General features: G+C 44.3%; 1 protein-coding gene and 1 pseudogene across 3 annotated transcripts; both read right to left on the reverse strand.

The window, feature by feature from the left end:
• Positions 1-820: 820 nt before the first annotated feature.
• On the reverse strand, positions 821-3684 carry LOC135598845 (zinc finger CCCH domain-containing protein 24-like). 3 transcript variants are annotated; one of them, XM_065093236.1, is made up of 3 exons: positions 3544-3684; positions 1059-3235; positions 821-967 (listed from the first exon to the last, which is right to left on the reverse strand). In XM_065093236.1, the coding sequence occupies exons 2-3, from the start codon at positions 3210-3212 to the stop codon at positions 956-958; spliced, it is 2166 nt and encodes a 721-aa protein (XP_064949308.1). In that variant the 5' UTR covers positions 3213-3235; positions 3544-3684; the 3' UTR covers positions 821-955. The 3 variants fall into 3 exon arrangements, with proteins under 3 accessions (XP_064949308.1, XP_064949309.1, XP_064949310.1); XM_065093237.1 differs by having other exon boundaries at positions 1059-3303; positions 3544-3682; XM_065093238.1 differs by having other exon boundaries at positions 1059-3284; positions 3544-3681.
• Positions 3685-6173: 2489 nt separating this feature from the next.
• On the reverse strand, positions 6174-11639 carry LOC103990275 (pentatricopeptide repeat-containing protein At1g06140, mitochondrial-like; annotated as a pseudogene).
• Between the last annotated feature and the right edge of the window lie 502 nt (positions 11640-12141).

The raw sequence follows: 12141 nt of genomic DNA on the forward strand, positions 1-12141 counted from the left end.
ATTCACAGGGAAACTTTGTCGATGCAAAGCTTTCAATCTCGACTATGGCAATAAAGTTGTGACAAGGAAACTTAATGTGTAATTATAACTATAATTACGACTTAGGAATTATAACCTAATATGTGGAATTATAAGTATAAGTCATGCTCACTTAAAAGAAAGTAATGTTTAAGAACTTTCAGAACTCAAAGGGATCATACCGCAGCTTTGAATAAAATAATGCTCGTAATCCTATCCTAGAAGCTTACCAAGGTCAACTAAGACAGCAACAACAAGCACAATACTTGATGCAGTTTAAATTGTCAACAATTAAGTAATCTCCTCCAAGGCCTTGCAGGAAATTAAGGTACACCACTAAGGTTTTCAATATTTGATTAAGACTTTGCATGCATTTTTCTAAGATGATAGAAAGATAAGGAATCCCAATTATAGAGACAAGCCAGCAAGCATGTTATAAATGCACAAGGACAGCCTTTCAGACAGTGCATAAGAAAGCACGAAAGCAGAAACATACAAAAGAATAATGGATTTGATAATGGCAGCAACAAAGTTCAACCAAATGTTACATCAGATGGAGAAAATATGCACCAGTGGTTTGATCAGAACAAATCACCAAGCATCTTTTCTATTAGTCAAATCCCCAACAGACTCAACCCCACTACTGACCCAATACAGTAGATACCATGACAAACATTCAACAGAAGTTAGATGAGTTCATTGCAAATAAACAATATGAACTTTGTTTTTAGATAATAATACTAGTCAAAGGTGGGAAGTAGAGAAAACTCAAATTGTAGGGGAGAAGTTCACCTGGGCAGATCTGGAATGACACAGAGATGAGCTTTCTTTGATGTTTTGGACCTTTTAGAACTCTGCTATTGTAGTAATAACAAATCCACTTCTAAAAACCAAATGAATCTCTGATGATTAAACCCTTCAACTTCTTTCCTCTGGTTCACCTTCCCAACTAACCAAAAAAATGTTATTTACTTTGGTCGTTAACTACTACTACTACTACTAGCAGTTCAGTGAATAACCAACTCTTGTTGTTAGATTACCATTTGATCGAGCTGCAACTGATCGAGCCAGGATCCAAGGAGCGCAGCTTGATCAAGGTCATCAGATTGACCATCTCGATTCAAACCTTCAATTCCATTAGCATGCGGCGAGCTGGAAAGCCCAGCGGGAGCTCCTGAAGCAGCGACCACGTTCTCGGTTGGGGAGTCTCTCACCAAAGAATGGACCCAAGAGAGATCGGGCTCCTCACCAGTAGCTTGCAGCTCAAACGACGATGGTTGCCTGAGACAGCCAAGCTCTTCGCCGTTCACTTCCCAGTCGAGCGACGAGGTAGGTGATGCCCACTTTAACCACGAATGGTTAACAGGAGAACCAACAACCGGGGACGTTCCGGAACCGGCATCACGAGAGCTCAGGCTTCGCAGCATCAGCTTCTGCTTCTCTCTCTGAGCAAGCAAAGATAGATGAGAGCTCACTGGAGAGATGGACTCCATGTTTCTTGGAGACATCCTGACAGGTGAAGAAGCACCGAGGGAAGCCTGCAGCAACACAGAGTGTCCTGGCACCTGCTGGCCATCCATGGATTTGGGTGAGAAAACTGTGTTTATTGGTGACAGCAGGCTCTGCTGTTGCCGTTGAAATTGATTGAGAGCAGCAGTGATGTGAGATGGCGAAAAGATAGCCCCCTGATCCGAGTTATACTTGGGAGATGAGGTTGGCTCAGCTGAGAAAATGTCATCGAGAGTGAATGCCTTTGCTCGAGCAATTGGACTTCCCAGAGATGAGCTCAGGCGAGAGTGGCACATTTCGTTCAGCAGCTGGTGACCATCGCATTCAGGTATCGCAGAGAACTCATCCACGGGCATGTCCCGTGCACTGAGAGACGCACGCAGCCTGCTTGACTGGAGATTGCTCCCGGGAAGATGCACCGCAGGCATGTTGGAATGTGCCCATGAGAACGAAGAATGACCGATTCCATTGGCGGACGGGGACATGGGTGGCGTAAAAGGCGACATCACAGAAGAGACCGAAGACGACGACCCAGGCATGAGGCTCAGCGCTGCAGCCATCTCCATCGCAGCAGAGGCCGATGACAGTGGCGACGGTAGGGCAGAATCGGTGGCCGTGTGAAGCGGCCGGAGCTCTTCGTTGGTGTGGGCGAAGAAGCAGACACGGCGAGAGCAGCTAGTCCCGTCCTTGCATGGCCTCGTGCGGTACTGCGCCGGGTGAAGCCAACACTCGAACACCCCGTGCGCATACTCGCACATGTCGCCCCTCCTGCACGCGCCCTTCCGGTAATCGGGGCATGGAACACAGCTGTAGTGGTACTTCCTCGGATCACGACGCCGGGCATTCTCGCCGGGGTGGACGAACGGGCACTCGGTCCAGTCATGGGAGTACGCCCGCGAGCATGGCCGGACTTTGAACGAGTACATTCTGAACTCATCGGTGGCGTAGATGCTATTCTTGATGTCGGGAAGCGATGGGTCAACGGGGTACTCTTTCTTCTCCGGCACTGCAGGCGGCTGAAGCTCCGAGGCTTTTGTGGTTATCGACGGCGATCCATCCGAATCGAGGGAGGAAGATAACGGCTGTGAATCCGAGTTCGATGGCCCCGTAATCACGTGAAGGGCAGCACGACGGTGATCTCCATCCGAACCATCACACCTCTTCCCGAGAAGTTCTTCCAGAGCAATCCTCACGTCAGGCAGCTTCGGAGGCACGATGACCACATCAGCGGGCCGGCGGCCGTTGGCATCCACCAAGTCGGGATCGGCGCCAGCGGAAAGCAGCAACCTCACGGCATCAGCAGCGTCGGGAGACCCACCCGAGGCGGCGCAATGCAAAGCCGTGGCTCTGTCACGGCCGGAAGCGCGGTTGACCAAAACGGAGGGCGAGGAGAGGAGGAGACCGAGGACGTCGAGACTGCCATAGGTGGCGGCGACCATCAGCGGGGTGTGGCGCTCCAGGACCATCCTATTGGAGCCCTTCTCGCGGCCATACCAGAGGCAGACCTCGTCGACCGCGGAAGGGTCGCGGTCGAGCGATCGCCTGAACCCACCAGCGTCGTTGTTCGCCGCGAGCTCGAGGAGGCTGGAGAACGAGTCGTCGGTGATGTAGTCCATCACTCCGTTGTCTTCTCGCGAGGCTGGAGACGGCGACGAAGGCCCAACCCGCTCCGGGCCACCGCACATGCTTCAGCCGGACGGAGACCGCCCTGTGACGGGATTATAAGCAGACCGACCACAACCTTACCGTATAGAAAACTGGAATCGAAGAGATAATCTCAATAGCAGAGTTGGAAAGATTAAGATCAGAATGGAAACAGCGAATTCTTGGATCAGAAGAAAACTAATTTCCGATTAGAAAATAGCAGCCAAAACTAGCAAGTTCTCGAAAGCCTTCCAAACCAAGTCCAGATTTGTGGTCACACAAACGCTACTATATGCACCGAAGCCGACGCCATTGACTATAAAGATCACAAGAATAAGCCTCAAAAAGCAGAGAGATTCGTTGAGCTCTCACCGGTCGCTTTGGTGGATGAAGAGCGATCGACTCAGACTCGATCAAGATCAGCCTCAAACAACGGCGGCGGGCCTCCACACCACCGCCAAACCTCCATCGCAACGAGTCAGTTGCGATTCGTCGACGAAGAAGGAGACGGAGGAGGAGAGAGCAGGCTGGTAATTGGAACGAAATGAAACGCTCGTGGGAAGGATGAAATGAGAGCGCTTAAATTTGGGGAGGAGGCATTCACCCCGCCATCTTCTCCTTTCGGTTCCCTTATCTGCTACCGCAGTCGTAACGGACCGCACTCGCCCGGAGATCACCGGATCCGCGTATCTCGTCCCAGGCACCAAAACAAAAAACGCCTCTTCTTATTGGTGAGACATAACGGGCCCCGCCGGAAAGATCAATGAAAACCCTGGTTTTGGCGGATGGTGACTTCCTTGACTCAGGAATTTGCGGTTCCGGACGCGACACAGCGGTCAAATCGGGCTCATAGCGGCTCAATTCCGGCGGAAGTATGTAGACCGGGAATCGTGACAATGCTGATATTTTCACGTCGGATGCAGTATCCTCCATGTACGGGCTCCCCCACCCCGGCGTGACGCGTTGTAGCCGGTACCAGTGTAAGAGGGAGTGAAAATATCAGCCCAGCATGGGGGTTTTATGGCAACTTAAATAAGCGCGTGTCCTTTTTGCTATTCTCGAAATTTCCAACGGGTAGAGTTTCGGGGATATGTTTACATTTCTCTAACCCCAAAACTTGAAATTACATACGAGTCCTCCAAACGAGCTCTCTAGGAGAGCGTAGTAAATGAGTCAAAGTGGAAGGGCTAGCGTGTAATTTCGCCATGCCTTGGCCTCACGATGAGGACTCCGAGATGGAGTTACGCTGTTGCCCTTCTCGTTTCGTAGCGTTGGAGCGGAGGATTTGGGGAGGAAAGCAGGGGCTTGTCGGTCATTTAACATCGCAAAGCACCGTAGGCCTGGGACGAGGCTAGGGAAGCGGATAAAGACGCTTCAACGCCCCCTTTTAAAACGGTACCCGCCGCACGTACCGCTGGGGATGGCGTGGGGCCCACCTGTCCGAAAGCAGAAGAGCGAGGAGGTACGTAACCCGGCAGGATTCGGGGGAGCACTTTAAGGCCAGGATGAACCCGCGAGACAAGGGTACCGCCGGTGGTTTCGCTTGCCGCCGCGGGCATCACCACTCGGCGAATTGGACGGTGATGATGAGTTGTTTCGCGGGACGAAATGCCATGAGATGCGTGCCCACTCACACGATTATTCTAAATCCACCCTCGCTCGGGATTATCCAAATGTCCATCCAATCATCATTTATAATCTCACTAAATTATATTTTTTATGTGAAAACACCAGCATTAACTTGAAAGAATATGATAAGGTTCATACTTAGTTTTCATTTGCTTGATTAGGATTGGTAACGAAGGTCAACAATGTTAGACAACAAATATGTTGACTGTGAGTCAGCACAGCTAAGTTCAGGGGTCAATATCGGAAATTTTCTGCAGGGCAATTCAGATGATGAGGTACCTGAGCTCTTGGGAAGGAGTGCTGATTGACGTTGGTCGGGATCGGGGCTGATTGGCGACTCCTTGATGCCGGGCGGATCGCGCTCCCGTGTCGAGTCCCTCACCGTCGATGAGTGATCGCCCTCCTGCAAAAATGGCCTCTACCGGGTGGTATCCGACCGTGGCTCCTCTGACGAGCAAGTTAGTAACGAGAGATATTACTTTTTTCCTTCTTTTTTTCTTGCATCCTCTTGGCCGAAGGGCGACCGGGGCTACTTGGCGACTCCTTGGTGTCGGGCGGATCGCGCTCTCGTGTCGAGTCCCTCACCATCGATGAGTGATCGTCCTCTTGCAAAAATGGCCTCCGTCGGGCGGTACCCGACCGTGGCCCCTCCGATGAGCAAGTTAATAACGAGAGGGATTACTTTTTTCCTTCTTTTTTCTTACCTCCTCTTGGTCGGAGGCCAACCAAGGGTTTTATACTATGGCGCGAGGGCTGATGGTGCGTCGATTCGACGTCGCTGCTGCTGACCCCCGAGAGATGGGACGACCCTTCTGATCGGCCGTCGTTCCGGGACGCGCAAAGCGACGTCAGACGGCACCGCCCTGAGCTCCCGGGACGGGACATGTGACATATCTTCTTGGTACGAGCTCCCGAGATGGGACGGGTGGCGTAGGGCTCCGATTTGACATGCGGTGTCAGCGGTGAGGTGTCCAGGCCGCCAAAATATATCATATCATACAACATAAACTTTGAGCCTAAATTTCTTTCATATGCCTTTTGTGGATCCATAAGCTTACCAACTTTGAATCCTGGATTCCACCTAAATCTGATATGTTGATGTCGCTACTAACTAATTCATATTCATATATAAAAGTATTTTTGCATATGAATTTTTTGACCTTTTTACGTATGATTTTGACTGACTATGTTTCTGATAAGAGTGTCATTCATGTAAAAAATTATTATTATTACATTCAATAATGTATATATGCTCAGAGACCTATCAATTATACAATAATATACTATGCTTTAACGAAGACATATTATTCATATGTTATGGTGCGAATATAACAGATCAATTTGTTGATCGTAGATGATGATATCAAAAGCCAACCATTGGGCCTATGAAATTGCTAACTTTGAGTTGAACAATTCAATCATTCAAAGTTAGACATTTTAACCATTCAAACATATGACAAAGATAATCTTATGAATAACCAAATTTTAATTGAAATAAGATGTTTAGGAATTAATGGTCAAATTGGGAGACCAAGAATTTTCAATATTTCTTAAAGTCATGAATCAAAGTGAAATCTTTCACTCACATTATTCTTCCTCAAGAACCCTTTTTGAAACTTTTTGATCCTCTAGTTTGAAGTATTCATGTGATTCATGGAGTTCAACTTGGCTCGAAAATAAAATAAATAAAAATTGGATATAAAATAAATGCAAGTGCAGGAACTGCTTACTTTAACTTCCGACAATCTTCTTGTTCCCTTGGTCCACCATTTAGAAGCTTTCCTTGACCTCCACTGTGTTCCTGGAAGAACATCTTTTAATGCTCTTCCTTCCTTTCATAACACCTAAAACTGTTCAGGTAGGATTCTTAACAAAGATAAGAAAAGATGGGTCAGATTGGTATGGTCGTAGCCAACTTATGGTCCCACCTATAGACGTTATTCCATCTCTCTTTCAAACATATGTGAGAACAGTACCTAAAAGGACTAAGAACGTTTGGTCTCAAATGATAGCAATTACCTGTTGGAATAATGACTCCACATGTTTTCTTTGGCAGCAGTCTTCTCACCCTTTGGATGCATTTGACATCACAAGAGACGGTTCCGGTCATTGTTAACAGGATTAGGCTTCGAGATTTCTCCTCCTCCTTGCTTTTATATTCATTTTGTGGTTGGAAAGTAAGCTGATGTACTGCAAAGGAAGGCTACCTGGTCTCTTGCATCATGGTGAGCAATACATGAGCCTTTTGATAAGATGGAGATACCCAAGAAAACAATGATACAGGATAACTATGGAAAATAATGAATTGTTAAAAGAAGCGAAGCTAGATCAAAATGACCGTCATCTGTCTATGACAAGGATGGCATGAAACATAAAGAACAGGGCATAAGTGCTTACCTCAGTCACCCAATCTGTTGATAGGATCTTGATAGGATAACCAAAAGCTGTCCTACAAGAGTTAGGTTGTGATGGCACATTCTGATAAATCAGAGTGTGACTTGTTCCTGCATGAAAGGGAGATTAAACTTTAAGAAAACAGGTAAGACCGAATGGTTTGGAGATTTATATTTAAGAGAACAAAGTCAGATCTTCTTTCCCGTTTGTTTAAAGGGAAAGAAACTTCTTTGTATGCTACTCTGTGGTAGAATATGTGGCATTCATCATCTGAAATGAATTCCTGGTGACTTTTACACACCCATGGTGAACATAAATGACTTCCTTGACCCAGGACTGAAAGGAAAGTTATGAACATGTACCACACTAAATAAAAGTTATTTGTTCTTGTGACCAAGCAATAAATGACTTTAAAAGAGTACCGAGTGCTTCTTGTTTATGAACTTCATTTTAGACAGGATCTGCAAATCATAGCTTCAAATGCTTTTGTTCTGCATTTGAGCCATCTGTCTACAGTTCTTGCAACTCAGGCACACACAAGCCAAGATTGCATTAAGTTCTAATAATAAATTCATTTAGAATACTTGCCGAAAGTTGGAATGCAAAAAAAATATCAATTATACATAAGCATATAAATCAATGTTTGCTGCTGAAAATAAACCACTTTACCAATAATCATCTAGGGGTTTCTCAGTGGCACCTTGCTATTATCTCCTATGTTCATCTCACCTGGTTATGAATAGTAAACCTACAAAATAAAGTTTCTTTTAGAATCAATAAGATTAGGAAGTTCTATTGATTCATGAGAAGATGTTAACTTCGTTTTGGGAGAGAAAAACACAATATTACTTAAGAGGGTAATATACTCAAAACAAAAAGAAAGAGGAACTCGTGAATTCCTCCATTATTCTTTGTGATTTGCACATTTTATATAGTAACATGGACCAAAGATCAAGTAAATCAGAGAGTCCCCAACAGTTCGTTTTTTGGAAGAAAAGTGGTAAATGAACTTAATAAGAGTTCACACAAAATATCAGGAGGTGGATTACCTCTCCAGAATATATCAACTACATTTGTCATAGCAAAATTAGCCAACTTATGGACAGAAACATAAGAATTCCCGGGGACAAAATGCCATCCAGTGACACTCGGGTGCCAAGGAATACTAAATAGAAAAATATCTTGACAGATGTTTCTCGGGTGCCAAGGAATACAGGTGGGACTGAAAGCATGTTGAGGAGAGTCTGTGAGCCAGATCTAACCTGTATTTTGTAGTAACCTTCCTGATGGGGTTTCTGTATAATCCCCAACAGTATGTTATACAACATATGTACTGCGATTTGCATACGTGACACAATACAAATCCCCAACAGTATGTTATACAACATATGTACTGCGATTTGCATACGTGACACAATACATAGACAGCTGGGCTATTGAAGTTGTTTCCTTTGGCTTTTTATTAGACAATAGCCAATAAATTGTGCATTTCAGGTTATCATCAATATCATCTAACCATTTGAGATCTTCGAAATCAAGGTGCACTGAAATAGTTATATGAACCCAAAGACGGTAGAAGATTATACCAATTTCATTTGGAAAAACATTCTGATAGTCGACCGTCTGGCATCAAGTTCATGCATGACCAGATGACATGAAAGGATGCAAAAGGCCTGGAGATTTGAGAAGATTCCAGCAAAAACTTATAGACAAGGTTTGCTGAAAACAGTGGTAATCACCAGGGCCCTGAAGATTTCTGTTGGAATGTGTTCTGTAGAACCTTGTTGAGGGGATTTAGATAAGTTGCCAGATCCTCACACTAACTAATCAGAATCATTCCTTTGCCCAGATCTACACATTATGCCAGATTGAACTTGTATGAGGAATATATCCATTTTCCATTAGCTCGTCCAAAGACAGTTTGAGTTTTGTGTACGACATCTCAAACTGAGAGTCTTGTTTGTTCCCTGCAGTAAAAGATTGGACTTCATTTTTAATGTTTATCCAACTGTTACCTGGAGTCTTTTCTAAACCTTTCTCCTTGATGTCTGCTCTCAAGATAGTGACGTATTCCCAATTTCCAGCTGCAGCATATATATTGGAGAGAAGTATGTAATTTGCAATGTTCATTGGTTCTAATTCAATGAGCTTTTCACCGATTATCCTCGCAAGTTCCATGTTATAAAACATTCTACATGCGCTCAGGAGAGCTCTCCAGAGACTAGCATCTGGTTCCATGGGCATTGAACAGATCAGTTCTTTGGCTTTATCAAGGTTTCCTGCACGGCCAAGAAGGTCGACCATGCAAGCATAATGAACAACCTCAGGTGGTACATTATAGTCCCTATTCATGGAATGGAAAATTTCCCATCCCTTCTCAATCATACCGGAGTGACTGCATGCAGACAGAATAGAAACAAATGTTACACGGGTAGGTCTCTCTCTAGCACTAAGTAATTCACAAAATATCCGAACAGCATCTTCACCTTGGCCATGGATTCCATATGCTGCAATCATGGCATTCCAAGAGATGATGTCCCTCTTCAGTAGGTTTCTGAACATCGATTCAGCACTCCTTATGCTTCCACATTTTGCATACATCGTCAGAAGAGCATTTCCCAAAGAAGTATCAAGTGGCAAGCCGAGCTCCCTTCTTACAATGTATGCATGAAAGCCTTTTACTTGCAGAAGATTCCCCATTTGTGCACATGACGGAAGAACATTGATCATTGTACTTGCATCAGGTTTTGTTTCAAACTGCATTCGATGGAAGAGAGTAAGAGCATCATTCGGTCGTCCATTGTGAATATAGCTAGCAATCATAGCATTCCAAGATACTAAATCTCTGTCAGAGTGATTCCAAAATATATAAAATGCTGCCGATTCTTGTCCACAGTCCATGTACATATCTGCAAGTGCAGTGCACAATGATGAGTTGACATCAAGCCCATGCCTTATCACATAACCATGAATAGACCTGCCAAAATTTAAAAATAAGTTGTTTGTGCATCCTTTAAGAAGAGAGACCATAGTGAATGAGTTTGGTTTAGTTTCGGTTTGTTGCATTTTCCCGAAAAGATCCCAAGCCTTGCATGTCAGCCCATCCTTGATCAAAGCCATGATCAATGCGTTCCAAGAAACTGCATTTGACTTATCCATCCCATTAAAAATCTCTTGAGCAGATGTGACAATATTCAAGTCCGCATACATAGACAGCAATGCATCATCTATTGAGGTATTATCTGTCATCCCACTTTTTATAGCATAGGCATGCAATTGCTTACCTCTTGCTAAGCAGCCACACTGAGCACATACAGAAAGCATTATACCAATGGTGACCATATTTTCTCCTATACAGTCACACTTCATCCTGCTAAACAGAGCAAGTGCTTCATTGAAACACATGCAATTCTTGTATGCAGAGATCATAGCATTCCATGAAGCAACATCCCCTGTTAGCCCTCTTTCAAAAACTAGACTAGCATGTTCACAATATCCACACCTACCATACATATTGATCAGTGCATTCCCCACAAACTTATCTACAGAAAAACCGTATTTAATAACTAGTTGGTGCACTTGCTTCCCAAACTTTAAGCATCCGAATTCCCCACACGATTGCATGACAGCTAAAAATGTCACAGAATCAGGAGCCACATTGTCTACTATCATATGAAGAAAGATCTTTAAAGCTTCAGAACATTTTCCAGTCTGGAAATACCCATCTATGATAGCATTCCAACACACAGTGTTCCTTCTCTCCAATACTTCAAATACATTGTGTGATAACCACATGTCAAACCTCGAATAGAACCCAATCAAGGAAGTCCCAACATGAGGCTCCAGTTGAAGAATCCCACTTCTCAAACTATAGCAATGTGCAGCCTGCCCAAGCCTGAACTCAGACAACTCACGACAGGCTAATATTAGACTAACCAGCGTGACCGAATTCAGCCTCAATCCATCTCTTATCATCCTAAAACACAACAAGATCGCGTATTTGTACTGAAAATTGGCAACACACCCAGAGATCATGGCATTCCATGAAACCAAATCTCTCTGCGTCATTTCCTCAAATACCTCGAGCGCATCATCAACTAATCCGCATTTACAGTACAAATCCACGAGCGCAGTCCGAACGCGCAGGTCGTCAGCTAGTTCTGTCCCAACTATGCACGAATGAACTCGTTTACCGAACTCGACATCCTGCAACCTCGCGCACGCCTTGAGGACGACCGGCAGTGCGACCCTGTCGCGGTGGGCGCCCGAAGCTTCCATCTCGGCGAAGGTTGCGAGGATGGCCCGGTCATTTTTTAGCCTGACGTGGTGCTTGAGGATCGAATTCCAGTTACCGGGGTCTCTGCTTCGGATGGGGGGAGACAAGCGATGTGGGCTTGGGAGGTTCATGAGGAGAGAGCAAACCATCTCTGATGCACGTGTGGCGGGAAGACGAAGGCCGTTAAATAGTTGAGTTGTCACCACTCAATATATATATATATATATATATATATATATATATATATATATATATATATATATATATATGATATTTAGTGAAACACCAACAATGCTTAATTTAGTTTGAAAAATAGCTTAAATAAATAATACTAAGTCAAATAATAGTGATTTTGAAAATATATTTTGTGAGGAGTAGGCTATGGAGAAGTCACCATGCAAAACGTTAATCAAACCTAAAATGCTCGATTTGTTTGCAATTTCACAGCATTTTCCATCACAGGTAGAATGATATCCATTTCTTTATGGGATTTTGGTTTCACTAGCTTTTGAAGATAATGCAAATCCAAATTTATTTTTTTAATGAAATATTAATTGTTTTATGTTTTCGGAAACGGGAAAATTCTCATATTCATCTTTGGGAATTTTGTTAAGGTATTTTTGGCAATTCAATTTATAATCCCTGATGTTGGTTCTATAAGTCCTTGAGGA

The sequence above is a fragment of the Musa acuminata genome, chromosome BXJ2-1, assembly GCF_036884655.1.
Source record: "Musa acuminata AAA Group cultivar baxijiao chromosome BXJ2-1, Cavendish_Baxijiao_AAA, whole genome shotgun sequence".
In the NCBI taxonomy this organism is placed as follows: Eukaryota; Viridiplantae; Streptophyta; class Magnoliopsida; order Zingiberales; family Musaceae; genus Musa; species Musa acuminata.